General features: G+C 29.8%; 2 protein-coding genes across 2 annotated transcripts; both read left to right on the top strand.

The window, feature by feature from the left end:
* On the top strand, nt 1-474 carry LOC149888472 (uncharacterized). Its single transcript, XM_090089086.1, has 2 exons — nt 1-37; nt 134-474. Exons 1-2 carry the CDS (start codon nt 1-3, stop codon nt 472-474), a joined length of 378 nt encoding a protein of 125 aa, XP_089945212.1.
* Nucleotides 475-12,513: 12,039 nt separating this feature from the next.
* On the top strand, nt 12,514-15,977 carry LOC149888473 (torsin-1A-interacting protein 1-like). The gene is made up of 3 exons (XM_090087266.1): nt 12,514-12,775; nt 13,323-13,354; nt 15,073-15,977. The coding sequence occupies exons 1-3, from the start codon at nt 12,538-12,540 to the stop codon at nt 15,862-15,864; spliced, it is 1,062 nt and encodes a 353-aa protein (XP_089943392.1). The 5' UTR covers nt 12,514-12,537; the 3' UTR covers nt 15,865-15,977.
* The last annotated feature ends 352 nt before the right edge of the window (nt 15,978-16,329 follow it).

A 16,329-nucleotide genomic window follows, 5' to 3' on the forward strand; every position in this document is an offset into this window, starting at 1 on the left:
ATGATTACAGAAATTGCTAAGCGTGAAGTGAATAAAGGTTTCTGTTATTTTGGTATAAAGCAGGAGATACTCAATAAATTTCCAACTTTGTGTAGTGATAATGAAATGTAAGTTTCAACAATATCTTTTTAAGTCAATATAGATGGCCTTCCATTATTTAAGAGTTCTAACACACAACTTTGGCCCATTCTTGGACTAATAGAACAGTTTGAAAATAAACTTCAACGAAATAGGGAACCATTTGTTATTGGACTATACTGTGGAAATAGTAAGCCAACGGATGTTAAAAAATTTTTAGAAGATTTTGTTAAAGAAGTAAAAGAGCTTCAGCTTAATGGTCTTATCATTAACAATGTGCATTACAAAGTAGAACTTTCTGCTCTTGTGTGTGACACCCCAGCTAGAGCTTTTGTTAAATGTATAAAGGGGCATAGTGCTTATCATAGGTGTGATAAATGTGTTAAATTAATGTGATAAATGTGATAAATTTATGTTAAAGACAACAACAACAAAATTATTAATTATAAATATTGGGGAGAGTGAGGGTGGTTTGCTACAATAACAAAAATATATAAGCTTGTCTAAATTCTATTTACAAAACATACTTGGTTTTACCAGGTGTGTAGAGTAACCTTACAAAAAGTTGGATTATTTAAGCCAGTTTTAAGCCTTTTTATAATAAAACTGCATTGATAAAATAATTCTACTCACTTGAATTTCATTACTAGGATATTTTAATTAACAAACAATTGTACTTATAAACAATTTTAAATACATGAGTAAATGAGTCTTATTCACTTGTTTTGTCAAGACTTTTAATTATGAAGGGAGCACCTTACTGTGAACAAAAAATAAATTCAAAAAAACTCAAATCCTTTTTTTTTTTTTAGTATTTTTAAAAAAACTATGCTAATGGAAGGGTTGTTTTAATCAGAAAAACAGTCATAACTATTACACCATTTAATGTTAATCAGAGAATTAGATAATACTGTTTTTAGTTTTCCTTTTTAATTACCTATTATTTTAGCCAATATAATCCATTTTGAGTGTTTTTTTAAAACCGAAACCATATCTGCAAAACCATCAGCATTTGTGCATTTAAATTCTATAACAGCACTTATCTTTGCTCTTGAACTTGAAAGGGAGTTAATTCTATCAACTTTTTCATCTTCTATGCCAAATTGCTTTGCTAACTCATCCCAGTTTTCACTTTCGAGCTGATCAGTTAACAACCTATTTTTGTTATTAATCATTTTATCCTGGAAAACAAAGTTGAAACTAAAAAAAAAAATAACAGCAAAAAAAAAATTGTAAATTTAATATAATAGAATTATAAATTTCAATTCTGATAAGAATAGACTCGATGCAGCCAAACTTAGCCAAGCGATCCTTATGATGTCCAAAGAAATCTATTTTTCAACAAAGCATTCGAGTTCTTAGAAAAAGACGAACATAAACTTTTTCGGTTTACGGTTTTGTTCTTTAAAACGAGAGCACGTTTTTGTTTGCAACATTCATTTAATTCAGTTTTCAAGTTAATTTTCATATTAATTTCATATTATTTCATATCAATATTCATTCGATTCGAACTTCATTCAACCTTTTTTTTTTGAGTTTATTTGAGAACGTTTCTAAACATTCGCTTTTTAAAATGTTGCTGTTAAAATTTTGTAATTATTAACTAAATATTACAAAATTATTTAATTTTTTTGGTTTTAGCTAATAAGTCTAACAAATAGCTAGGTAAATTTAACTTTGTTTTAATTATTCTATCTGATGTTTATTTAGTTTCTTTTTATAGTTAAATTCTTGATAAGAAGATCGGGTGAGATGTTCCACAGCAACATCTAATCAGTTGTCTTAACTTATAATTTGTTTTCATTGTATTTTATTTGATAGTGAACAACAATTCATCTTTCAATATAATATTCCAAAGGACATGATATTCCAAAGGATATTATAATCTAAAGGACCGTAAAGGCTTAAAACTCAATTAAAAAGAGATGTTGAAGTGTGTCCTTTAAATATGACTAGGGATTGCAATCCCGCATTGCGGGATCCCGCAATCCCGCGGGATCCCGCATTAATTTAGCGCATGCAAGATCCCGCAAAAACTACTGCGGGATCCGCGGAATTTGCGGGATTTTGAAACAATTGCTTTTAAACAAAAAAGGTAAAAAAGATATGAAATTAAAAGTGTTTATTGTATTTGTGAAACAAATCAATTTAAAAATTTATCTTCAGCTATTAAAATATTTTTCTTAGCTATAAATATAAAAAAATCATTCAAAAATAAGCAATTATTTAGCAAAACATTAGTCGAACTCGTTCAAATTTTTTTTTGTTTAATTAATGATTATGTTGAAATTTTCGCTAATGAGTATGTTCAAATTTTTGTTAATGAGTATGTTGAAAACGTGAAATTGAAAACGTGCGTGTATAATTGTAAAAAATATACTTTTAAAAACTACTTTTTAAAAAGTCTTTAAAAATTATTTACATCAAGATTTTAAAACAAAAGTACTAAGCATGTCGCAAATTAAAACTATATGGAATTATTTTTAAAAAAATGATAATGAAGAAAATGCGAAGTGCATGTTATGTTCGGCTATTTTAAAAATTAATCAAAGATCAACCAAAGGGTTATTAATCCATTTAAAAACTAAACGTGGCACCGATTTAAAATCAAACGTTTTACAACAAGACGGAGCTTCAACTTCAAAACAGCATGAATCAGTTGAACTAGAGCCTAAAATATACATCGACTGCGAAGACGAAGAAGTAATTCCATCGAAAAAAGTCAGAACAATTGACACGTTTTTCGTAAAGGAAATTTCTATGGAAAAAAATGGTATCGCGCATGGTTGCAAAAGATGGCTTTACATTTAATAGTTTTTGCACATCTTCAGATTTACGGTACTTGTTTTCAAAGAGTGGTTTCCGGCTCCCTACTTCACCTAATACTATAAGATTGATGGTAGTTAAATTCTCAGATTCTGTAAAAACCGATATAATGCAAAAACTCACATCACTAAAAAAGCAAAATCAAAAGTTTTAGATAACGTTTGACGAATGGGCATCACAAAATAGTCAGAGATACTTAAACTTAAATGTACATATAGAGGCGAAACACTTTAATCTTGGATTGATTCGAATCCATGGATCGTGTAATGCAGAATATTGCGTCAAGTTAGTTTCAGAAAGGCTAAATAGCTTCGATATTGACCTCCAAGAAGACATTATTGCCATGACCACTGATAGAGCAAGTGTGATGGTAAAAGTCGGTAAAATGATGTCTTGCTATCAACAGCTATGTTATGCTCATGGAGTACAACTTGCAGTTATTGATATCTTATACAAGAAAAACAGCGGAGAAGTCGAAGAATCGTTTATTACATATGAAAATTGTGAAGAAGAAGATGAATGTGGTAAAACTGAGGATGATGAAGCTATAAATAAAGAATATGGTTTGACAATGATTTTGGACCGAGCATCAGCTGAATTGGTTAGCAATTACAAAGATCTCATGAAAAAAGTGAGAAAGGTTGTAAAAATATTTAAAAACTCTCCTGTCAAAAAGGAAATATTTACAGAAAGATATCCTACAAGAACACGGGAAAAAGCTTCAGTTGATTCTTGATTGTAACACTCAGTGGGACAGTATGTTCGATATGTTAGAAAGATTTCATAGACTAAAAGTGTGTATTGAAAAAGCCTTAATTAATGTTGGGTCAGAAATTCGTTTCACCCAAGAAGAGTGGTCCCAAATCAATGACTTAATTATTTGCCTGGCACCACTAAAACTTGGTCTCGAACTTTAATGCAGAAGAGAATCGAACCTTGTCACGGTGGAAACAACTTTTCAATTTATGCTAAATAAATTGCGAAAGCAATCATCACTTTTGAGCAAAGATTTAGCCGCGGCACTTCGTGAGAGGTTTACACAACGTCGTAATAAGAATTTAAATGGATTACTAGTTTACTTAAAAAATCCGACGAAGAAAATGAACTCGAAGAAAAAGAAGCTGTAGATTTTATTAACAATTCCCAAATACTTATTCCTACAATTCTATCGCTGAAAAAAGAATTGGAAAATCAAGCACAGAAAGACAAGAACAGCTGGACAGAAAATGTAAAGGAGAAACCAAATTTAGATTCTTTAGACTTTGATAAATTATTGAAGCCGGAAATGTCTGCCTATGAAAGTAATGGAGTAAGAGGCACGTTTCTAGATATAGCGCATAGTTACTTGATGACCATACCACCAATAAGCGTAGAGGCCGAGCAAGCTTTTTCAGCTGCTGGTTACATATGCAGTCCTTTGAGGAGTAGATTAAGTGATGATACTTTAAGTAGGGTCTGTTTCTTAAGAGCCCATTTCTTACAATCATTTTCTCAATTTGATATTTCAAAAAACAAATAAAGCTAATAGTTCTACGTAAAGCTAAAAGATGTTCTATGTACTTTGGCTTATCTTTTTGTTCATTAAATGTTAAGAATTATATTGATTTACAAATGAATTGCGTTTTTTGGCTTTATTTACCTTATCTTATCAATCTAATAAGTTGAGTATATTTTTTCTAAAATACTTGAAAGAAAAATACAATTGTCATTTTGCCTTTTATAATGTGCATAAGAAACCTACTAATCCCGCGCGGGATCCCGCGGGATCCGCACAAAAATTAAAAAAATCCGCGCGGATCCCGCGGGATTGAAAAGTGTGCGGGATTGCAATCCCTATATATGACTCATAAATTTACGCCTTTAGTAGAAACTTTTGCTATTTTTATGTTAAAATATTTTGGTAGAATTATTTAATTTTTTTTGTGTTTCTCTTAATATATAATTATAATATATATTGATTAATTCGTCTAATAGTTTGAAATTTTACAATTAACCCTCGTCAGTAATTTTAAAACGTTTTTAGGTGGCATAGTTACAATTGTGTCTACATTTATTTTTATCAATTTCTCGCTGCAGTTGTAATATTTCTTTTAAAGTTAAAAAATTTAATTGAAGTTCTATAAACTGTTAATTAAAGGCCATCTGCCCGCTAATTATATAAATTTTGGCGGCCATCTTGAGCTTATCGAAAATAGTATTATATTAATAGTGAATTTAAGCATGCGCGCTTTATCTTTAGGCGGTGTTAGTACAAGCGTTAGCAAGTGTGCTACCACTGCAAGTTTAAAAAACGTTAAGCACGTAAAAACTTTGTCAGCATTACAGTATCTGAGTGGGTTGCTCAGAAAGTTTGATGCTAGTGTAACAAAAGATCAGCTTCAAACGGAATTATCGGACTTTGCAAGGAAATGGGATAGTTTCGAAATAACTCTTCAAGATGAATGTAATTTGATATTTGACACGGAAGTATCTGACCCTGTCTCGGACAACATGCAACAATATAAATCCGAAGAATCTGAAACTGTCTTTACAATCCCAGAAGTGGAAAACAGTGACAGCCATGGAAATAAATGCAAATCTTGCAAAAAATATACTGTTCGTTGTTACTTTGTCCTCCAGAAGTTTAACTTGCATAGTCTTGCTTATTCAAATTTGTTTCTGGCTTACAAATTTGTGCTGACATTATCCTCATTACAAGTTGTTTGTGAAAGGTCATTTTTGAAATCAAAATATATTTTGAACAGATTAAGAAATTTGATGAGCCAGTCAAGTTTACGGTCTTCATGCTGATGTCTTGTGAAAAAGACCTTCTTCCGAGAATTAGTAACGATGCATTAATTGATGTCTTAGCATCGACTAGTCAAACGATGAAAAAGTTGCTATACTAGTCAATATTGAATAGCGATTGTGTGTACTATTTCTAGACTCCAACTTACAGCAGTGTTTTAGTGCTTTACTAATATAATATAGGTAAATTTAGAAAAATAAGGGCGTTAATCATAGTCAATGTCATGGGCGGCGTGAAGGCTCTCGGCGCCCCTATATATATATATATATATATATATATATATATATATATATATATATATATATATATATATATACAGCTGCGGACAAAACTACGTGAACGATTGCTAATAGTTTTTTTTAATGAAACTTTCAATGTCTTAAAATAAGTTTATAGTTTAATACTATATATGGTTGGATAGAGCGTTTTTTGCTCTATAAGACTGTGTAAAGTGTATTCTCTAATAATTTGTTTAAAATTAAACATATCTAAATGTTCAAAAAGCATCAAATATTTTGCGCGACAAAACCACGTGAACGATTTATAAAAGCGTCATTTTTGATGCAAATTATATTATATTCACATCGAAATCAGTGCTTTTAAAAATCGTTCATGTGGTTTTGGTATTCTAAGAACTTACAATCATTTAAATTTCTCAAGATTATTCTGTTTAACATCAAAAAATTAAAAAAATTAAACTATAATGGTTCGTCAAACTGATTCCAAAATTGAAAGCTTGGTTTTGCGTTTGCGCAAAGAAGAAAAATGGTCCATTGGGCAAATTGCAGCTCATGTGAAGATGTCAAAAGGTGGAATACATAAAATTATACACCGAGAAAAGAGCAAAAAGATCGTTAAGAAAGGTGGTCGTCCACGTATTACGGATAAGCGGTAATATTCCTTTAATTTTATTTTTTTAAATATTTAATCTTAATAATATTAATGTTAATGTTAATTTTAATGTTTAACATTTTATTTTTTAGTACTGATCGAAATATTGTGCGAAAATCTCTTGAGAATCCACATTTGACAGCCCCTGAAATTTGTCTGCAAACAGGCATGGAAAACGTAAGCACACGAACGATTCAAAGGCGTTTAAATGAAGGAGGTCTTTATGGGCGCAGACCTGCAAAGAAACCATTCCTTAGGCCCAGGCACGTCAAAGATCGCCTACAGTTCGCTAAAGATCACTTAAACTGGACGGTTGAAAATTGGAAAACAGTTTTGTGGTCGGATGAAAGTAAATTTAACATGGTTTGCAGCGACGGCCGAGGTTATGTTAGGCGTCCAGTAGGTAAAAGATTTGCAAAAGAGTATACAATAGGAACTGTGCAATTTGGGGGTGGCAATATAATGGTTTGGGGGTGTTTCTCCTGGGCTGGAATTGGTCCGTTGTACCGTGTAAACGGTATAATGGACCAACTACAGTACAGGGAAATATTATCTAATCAAATGTTGCCACACGCTTTAGAAAAAATGCTTCACAATTGGGTTTATCAACATGATAATGACCCTAAACATACAGCTTTGACTGTAAAAAATTGGCTCATAAATAATAGCATAACGGTTTTGAAGTGGCCTGCCCAATCTCCGACTTAAATCCAATCGAAAATTTATGGATTGAAGTTGAGCGACGCTTGGGAGGTCGCAAATTTCAAAAACCGGATGAACTTTTTCGAGCCGTACAGTATGAATGGGAGGCATTACCAAAACAGTTACTAGAAACTCTTGTAGAATCTATGCCAAGACGGTGCAAGGCCGTTATCGATTCTAAAGGCTATGCAACTAAATATTAATGTTTGTTTTTTTTTTAGAATCTATTATTTGTTGATGTTAGTAAAATTATTCTTTTACGTTTGTATAATCGTTCACGTGGTTTTGTCGCGCAAAATATTTGATGCTTTTTGAACATTTAGATATGTTTAATTTTAAACAAATTATTAGAGAATACACTTTACACAGTCTTATAGAGCAAAAAACGCTCTATCCAACCATATATAGTATTAAACTATAAACTTATTTTAAGACATTGAAAGTTTCATTAAAAAAAACTATTAGCAATCGTTCACGTAGTTTTGTCCGCAGCTGTATATATATATATATATATATATATATATATATATATATATATATATATATATATATATATATATAGGGGCGCCGAGAGCCTTCACGCCGCCCATGACATTGACTATGATTAACGCCCTTATTTTTCTAAATTTACCTATATTATATTAGTAAAGCACTAAAACACTGCTGTAAGTTGGAGTCTAGAAATAGTACACACAATCGCTATTCAATATTGACTAGTATAGCAACTTTTTCATCGTTTGACTAGTCGATGCTAAGACATCAATTAATGCATCGTTACTAATTCTCGGAAGAAGGTCTTTTTCACAAGACATCAGCATGAAGACCGTAAACTTGACTGGCTCATCAAATTTCTTAATCTGTTCAAAATATATTTTGATTTCAAAAATGACCTTTCACAAACAACTTGTAATGAGGATAATGTCAGCACAAATTTGTAAGCCAGAAACAAATTTGAATAAGCAAGACTATGCAAGTTAAACTTCTGGAGGACAAAGTAACAACGAACAGTATATTTTTTGCAAGATTTGCATTTATTTCCATGGCTGTCACTGTTTTCCACTTCTGGGATTGTAAAGACAGTTTCAGATTCTTCGGATTTATATTGTTGCATGTTGTCCGAGACAGGGTCAGATACTTCCGTGTCAAATATCAAATTACATTCATCTTGAAGAGTTATTTCGAAACTATCCCATTTCCTTGCAAAGTCCGATAATTCCGTTTGAAGCTGATCTTTTGTTACACTAGCATCAAACTTTCTGAGCAACCCACTCAGATACTGTAATGCTGACAAAGTTTTTACGTGCTTAACGTTTTTTAAACTTGCAGTGGTAGCACACTTGCTAACGCTTGTACTAACACCGCCTAAAGATAAAGCGCGCATGCTTAAATTCACTATTAATATAATACTATTTTCGATAAGCTCAAGATGGCCGCCAAAATTTATATAATTAGCGGGCAGATGGCCTTTAATTAACAGTTTATAGAACTTCAATTAAATTTTTTAACTTTAAAAGAAATATTACAACTGCAGCGAGAAATTGATAAAAATAAATGTAGACACAATTGTAACTATGCCACCTAAAAACGTTTTAAAATTACTGACGAGGGTTAATTGTAAAATTTCAAACTATTAGACGAATTAATCAATATATATTATAATTATATATTAAGAGAAACACAAAAAAAATTAAATAATTCTACCAAAATATTTTAACATAAAAATAGCAAAAGTTTCTACTAAAGGCGTAAATTTATGAGTCATATATAGGGATTGCAATCCCGCACACTTTTCAATCCCGCGGGATCCGCGCGGATTTTTTTAATTTTTGTGCGGATCCCGCGGGATCCCGCGCGGGATTAGTAGGTTTCTTATGCACATTATAAAAGGCAAAATGACAATTGTATTTTTCTTTCAAGTATTTTAGAAAAAATATACTCAACTTATTAGATTGATAAGATAAGGTAAATAAAGCCAAAAAACGCAATTCATTTGTAAATCAATATAATTCTTAACATTTAATGAACAAAAAGATAAGCCAAAGTACATAGAACATCTTTTAGCTTTACGTAGAACTATTAGCTTTATTTGTTTTTTGAAATATCAAATTGAGAAAATGATTGTAAGAAATGGGCTCTTAAGAAACAGACCCTACTTAAAGTATCATCACTTAATCTACTCCTCAAAGGACTGCATATGTAACCAGCAGCTGAAAAAGCTTGCTCGGCCTCTACGCTTATTGGTGGTATGGTCATCAAGTAACTATGCGCTATATCTAGAAACGTGCCTCTTACTCCATTACTTTCATAGGCAGACATTTCCGGCTTCAATAATTTATCAAAGTCTAAAGAATCTAAATTTGGTTTCTCCTTTACATTTTCTGTCCAGCTGTTCTTGTCTTTCTGTGCTTGATTTTCCAATTCTTTTTTCAGCGATAGAATTGTAGGAATAAGTATTTGGGAATTGTTAATAAAATCTACAGCTTCTTTTTCTTCGAGTTCATTTTCTTCGTCGGATTTTTTAAGTAAACTAGTAATCCATTTAAATTCTTATTACGACGTTGTGTAAACCTCTCACGAAGTGCCGCGGCTAAATCTTTGCTCAAAAGTGATGATTGCTTTCGCAATTTATTTAGCATAAATTGAAAAGTTGTTTCCACCGTGACAAGGTTCGATTCTCTTCTGCATTAAAGTTCGAGACCAAGTTTTAGTGGTGCCAGGCAAATAATTAAGTCATTGATTTGGGACCACTCTTCTTGGGTGAAACGAATTTCTGACCCAACATTAATTAAGGCTTTTTCAATACACACTTTTAGTCTATGAAATCTTTCTAACATATCGAACATACTGTCCCACTGAGTGTTACAATCAAGAATCAACTGAAGCTTTTTCCCGTGTTCTTGTAGGATATCTTTCTGTAAATATTTCCTTTTTGACAGGAGAGTTTTTAAATATTTTTACAACCTTTCTCACTTTTTTCATGAGATCTTTGTAATTGCTAACCAATTCAGCTGATGCTCGGTCCAAAATCATTGTCAAACCATATTCTTTATTTATAGCTTCATCATCCTCAGTTTTACCACATTCATCTTCTTCTTCACAATTTTCATATGTAATAAACGATTCTTCGACTTCTCCGCTGTTTTTCTTGTATAAGATATCAATAACTGCAAGTTGTACTCCATGAGCATAACATAGCTGTTGATAGCAAGACATCATTTTACCGACTTTTACCATCACACTTGCTCTATCAGTGGTCATGGCAATAATGTCTTCTTGGAGGTCAATATCGAAGCTATTTAGCCTTTCTGAAACTAACTTGACGCAATATTCTGCATTACACGATCCATGGATTCGAATCAATCCAAGATTAAAGTGTTTCGCCTCTATATGTACATTTAAGTTTAAGTATCTCTGACTATTTTGTGATGCCCATTCGTCAAACGTTATCTAAAACTTTTGATTTTGCTTTTTTAGTGATGTGAGTTTTTGCATTATATCGGTTTTTACAGAATCTGAGAATTTAACTACCATCAATCTTATAGTATTAGGTGAAGTAGGGAGCCGGAAACCACTCTTTGAAAACAAGTACCGTAAATCTGAAGATGTGCAAAAACTATTAAATGTAAAGCCATCTTTTGCAACCATGCGCGATACCATTTTTTTCCATAGAAATTTCCTTTACGAAAAACGTGTCAATTGTTCTGACTTTTTTCGATGGAATTACTTCTTCGTCTTCGCAGTCGATGTATATTTTAGGCTCTAGTTCAACTGATTCATGCTGTTTTGAAGTTGAAGCTCCGTCTTGTTGTAAAACGTTTGATTTTAAATCGGTGCCACGTTTAGTTTTTAAATGGATTAATAACCCTTTGGTTGATCTTTGATTAATTTTTAAAATAGCCGAACATAACATGCACTTCGCATTTTCTTCATTATCATTTTTTTAAAAATAATTCCATATAGTTTTAATTTGCGACATGCTTAGTACTTTTGTTTTAAAATCTTGATGTAAATAATTTTTAAAGACTTTTTAAAAAGTAGTTTTTAAAAGTATATTTTTTACAATTATACACGCACGTTTTCAATTTCACGTTTTCAACATACTCATTAACAAAAATTTGAACATACTCATTAGCGAAAATTTCAACATAATCATTAATTAAACAAAAAAAAATTTGAACGAGTTCGACTAATGTTTTGCTAAATAATTGCTTATTTTTGAATGATTTTTTTATATTTATAGCTAAGAAAAATATTTTAATAGCTGAAGATAAATTTTTAAATTGATTTGTTTCACAAATACAATAAACACTTTTAATTTCATATCTTTTTTACCTTTTTTGTTTAAAAGCAATTGTTTCAAAATCCCGCAAATTCCGCGGATCCCGCAGTAGTTTTTGCGGGATCTTGCATGCGCTAAATTAATGCGGGATCCCGCGGGATTGCGGGATCCCGCAATGCGGGATTGCAATCCCTAGTCATATTTAAAGGACACACTTCAACATCTCTTTTTAATTGAGTTTTAAGCCTTTACGGTCCTTTAGATTATAATATCCTTTGGAATATCATGTCCTTTGGAATATTATATTGAAAGATGAATTGTTGTTCACTATCAAATAAAATACAATGAAAACAAATTATAAGTTAAGACAACTGATTAGATGTTGCTGTGGAACATCTCACCCGATCTTCTTATCAAGAATTTAACTATAAAAAGAAACTAAATAAACATCAGATAGAATAATTAAAACAAAGTTAAATTTACCTAGCTATTTGTTAGACTTATTAGCTAAAACCAAAAAAATTAAATAATTTTGTAATATTTAGTTAATAATTACAAAATTTTAACAGCAACATTTTAAAAAGCGAATGTTTAGAAACGTTCTCAAATAAACTCAAAAAAAAAAGGTTGAATGAAGTTCGAATCGAATGAATATTGATATGAAATAATATGAAATTAATATGAAAATTAACTTGAAAACTGAATTAAATGAATGTTGCAAACAAAAACGTGCTCTCGTTTTAAAGAACAAAACCGTAAACCGAAAAAGTTTATGTTCGTCTTTTTCTAAGAACTCGAATGCTTTGTTGAAAAATAGATTTCTTTGGACATCATAAGGATCGCTTGGCTAAGTTTGGCTGCATCGAGTCTATTCTTATCAGAATTGAAATTTATAATTCTATTATATTAAATTTACAATTTTTTTTTTGCTGTTATTTTTTTTTTTAGTTTCAACTTTGTTTTCCAGGATAAAATGATTAATAACAAAAATAGGTTGTTAACTGATCAGCTCGAAAGTGAAAACTGGGATGAGTTAGCAAAGCAATTTGGCATAGAAGATGAAAAAGTTGATAGAATTAACTCCCTTTCAAGTTCAAGAGCAAAGATAAGTGCTGTTATAGAATTTAAATGCACAAATGCTGATGGTTTTGCAGATATGGTTTCGGTTTTAAAAAAACACTCAAAATGGATTATATTGGCTAAAATAATAGGTAATTAAAAAGGAAAACTAAAAACAGTATTATCTAATTCTCTGATTAACATTAAATGGTGTAATAGTTATGACTGTTTTTCTGATTAAAACAACCCTTCCATTAGCATAGTTTTTTTAAAAATACTAAAAAAAAAAAAAGGATTTGAGTTTTTTTGAATTTATTTTTTGTTCACAGTAAGGTGCTCCCTTCATAATTAAAAGTCTTGACAAAACAAGTGAATAAGACTCATTTACTCATGTATTTAAAATTGTTTATAAGTACAATTGTTTGTTAATTAAAATATCCTAGTAATGAAATTCAAGTGAGTAGAATTATTTTATCAATGCAGTTTTATTATAAAAAGGCTTAAAACTGGCTTAAATAATCCAACTTTTTGTAAGGTTACTCTACACACCTGGTAAAACCAAGTATGTTTTGTAAATAGAATTTAGACAAGCTTATATATTTTTGTTATTGTAGCAAACCACCCTCACTCTCCCCAATATTTATAATTAATAATTTTGTTGTTGTTGTCTTTAACATAAATTTGTACTTTTTGTTTTAGAGTCCTGTGAATACAATGAAGATGATTACAAAGTGACTATAACTTTTTATTTTATTAATTTTGGTCAGATTTATGATTTGAGTGGTTTTAGTTGAAGCACTGTTATCTTGCTGTTGTTAAAAAATAGTTTGAACTAATAAACAATTTCAAATCACCTTCAAAACAACCTGGTGTTAACTCAGGACAAAGTTTTTTCTAAAAATCCTAAGGAGTTTGTAGTTTTTTAAATATATAACTTTTTGTCTTGGGAAGTTCACATAGAAAGCCTGGCAATTTCTACTTTAACAAAATGTAGGTCTAATTTTGCAAAGGTAGGTCACCTGTAACAAAGTATATAAATTTAAACTAAACTTTGGTGATTCTTTCTATGTACTATGAGTTTTTTAAGATTATTCTTTCTATTTCATTTTGTTAATATTAACTTGCTCAACTTGACTTTATTAGAAAGTTCTGTTTTATTAGGAAAGTCAGACAAATATTTTGCTAATCAAATAAAATAAAAGTTGATTCCAGTCCAAAAACATTCTTTAAGAAAATGTTTTATGATTAAAAAACTGGTTTATTGAACTTAGTAAAGTACATTGAATATTCATCAAGATGTTTTAATGAGATATTTTTTTAGGGATCTAGAGATAATTAACACTGATAATAATTCACTAATCTTTTTGCTTTCACAACTTTTTACTATTTCTATGCTAAAGCTAGTTACACAACTATAGCTTATTGGTTTGCTATTATAAAGAATAAAAATATGAAAGTTAGTATTTTAAAAAATTATAAAACTATTGGTTTATTTATTAAAGATAACATTACAATGTAAAAAAACTAAAATGTTGCGTATAAAACCTCCCCTTTTTTTATTGATATTTTAAAATGTTAAATATACATATCAGTTCCACCTCATATCATTCAGTAGTTCAATCCATAATCACAGAATTAGATCTTTTTTTTACATAATGATTTAACATCCAAATAAATAAACCTCATACAAAAATTTATGTTTGAAAATCTAAAAAGCATTGGTATTAAAATATTAAAGTTACTGCTTAAATTATATTAAATTTAATTTTAATGAAAACATTTCCTTTTATATAGACAGTTACATGTTAATCAAGTAATGATTTGTTTCTGTTTGAATATCCTCTCACTCATGAAATGCAATATTTTTTAAGTGTTTTGTGACTAAAAAGTATTTCTACCACTTAAAAGGAAATGGAATATTTTTTTAACTTTCCGTATTCATTCTTTAAATATTCACAAATCTCAATCAAAAATGAAACCTTACAACTTTTAAAATCAGGAAGTGCACAAAGAATGCAAACCAGATGTGGCATGATAACCTTAGGGAGTTTTATCTCTGATTTTTTGGTAATTATATATATATATATATATTTTTTAAATGTTTTTAATGGTGAAATTATCAGCTGTTTCTATTATGGCTGGATGATTCTTTGATACATTTTTAATTTTATGGGTTTTGTAAAACAAGCTTTTAAACCACAGTTTATTTATTGTTTAAACTTCTTTTGTGTTTAAGTAATTCTGAGAAAGTTTTAGAAACATTTAGTATAATAACAAAAAAGACCATTAAAAAGCTTTTCTTTTTATCATGGAGTTTATTTAAAAATTTATGATAACAGAAATAAATTTTAACTTACTTTTGTTTCTAAAGTATTTTGTTTTTATTCTTCTTTTTTTTTTTTTGGTTTAATAGGTTTTATCATTTATTGATATTTTTTGTGTTCTTTAGAGTTTTTTATGTCAACCACCTAACATAGCATCACGGAAAACAAGTAAGAAACAGACAACATGGTTTCCTATTTACCCGATTATTATTGTTTTCGTGGCTATTGCAGTTGTTTTGTTTCTCGACTTATTTAAAAGTTCTAGTACTTCACTATCTCATAGCTTTATAGAACCTAATGAGTTTAATTCAAAAGTAGATGAGATGAAACTAAAGTTCAAAAATCAAGATGAAATGTTTTGGCAGCAGATCAATAAATGTGGCTTTAAACATTTAGAGCGTGTCTTTAATGAAAATAAAGTAACTCTTAATCCATTTACAATATTTATAGTTGGTTATAAAGGAACAAATTCAACCATGAATTGCTTCTTAAAAGATTTAGGACACGCATTTACAAATAAATCATATGAAACTTTGTATTCCGAAGGAGTTAGCAAAAAAAGTCTTGATGAACAGATAAACCAAAGTTTAAAAAAGTCTCAGAAGTATGCTGTGGTGAGAGATATTCATAAGATGTCATTTGATGCAGCCAGTTTATTTATGGCATATGCTGATGAACACATGGATAATGCTATAATAAGTTTTCCTCAATCTATAATAGTTTTGACAGCTGAGATGCCATTTTCTTCAGACGTTTCTTATGATAGAAAAGCAGATGAAATGAGAGTACGTAATTATTTTGTTTCTAATCTTTGGGGTGAAGACGAAAATAAAAATGCAGCATTGTGGTCGCGCATAGGAAATCTCATGGTTTTGTTGAAACCTGAGAGTTCAAGTTTGACTGATCACTGTAATTAGATAGCATGAAAATTAAGTGTTTTTTTTTTTTTTTTTTTTTTTGTTTTTTTGTTTTTTTTTTCATAATAAAAAAAATTACTAAAAACTTTTATTAGTTTTAAAATATAACTAGTAGCATTATTTTATAAAGGTTTTCTATTTTGTTCAAAATGATTTTTTTTTCTCCTTAAATCTTCTTTATTCTGTTTATTTATTTATTTTTTTATTACTTTAATTTAATTTTCAAAATTCAAATTTCAAATTTCTAAAATTGTAAAACAAACTTTAAAAGGTAAAGTTTTAATAGAAAAAAATTTGTTTCTTTAAAAATTAATTTTCTTTCTAAGTGAAGATAGTAAACTTTAGGTTTTATATTTTCTATTAAAACACTCCTAAATTACAGAGAGTTTTTCTAGAAAAAGGTTTTTTACCAGAATATATTTTACATTGTTTACGGAAAAGATATTTTGAATAGGCTATTGAATA

The sequence above is a fragment of the Hydra viridissima genome, unplaced genomic scaffold (genome assembly GCF_058129835.1).
Source record: "Hydra viridissima isolate aposymbiotic clone 2 unplaced genomic scaffold, HvirCarnegie_v1 scaffold_5, whole genome shotgun sequence".
NCBI classification, from domain to species: Eukaryota; Metazoa; Cnidaria; class Hydrozoa; order Anthoathecata; family Hydridae; genus Hydra; species Hydra viridissima.

Coding starts and splice junctions, on each gene's coding strand:
- LOC149888472 (XM_090089086.1), top strand. CDS start 1: ATGATTACAGAAATTGCTAAGCGTGAAGTGAATAAAG. Junction 38..133: donor TAAGCGTGAAGTGAATAAAG/GTTTCTGTTATT, acceptor TATCTTTTTAAG/TCAATATAGATGGCCTTCCA.
- LOC149888473 (XM_090087266.1), top strand. CDS start 12,538: ATGATTAATAACAAAAATAGGTTGTTAACTGATCAGCTCGAAAGTGAA. Junction 12,776..13,322: donor TATATTGGCTAAAATAATAG/GTAATTAAAAAG, acceptor TTTTTGTTTTAG/AGTCCTGTGAATACAATGAA. Junction 13,355..15,072: donor ACAATGAAGATGATTACAAA/GTGACTATAACT, acceptor TGTGTTCTTTAG/AGTTTTTTATGTCAACCACC.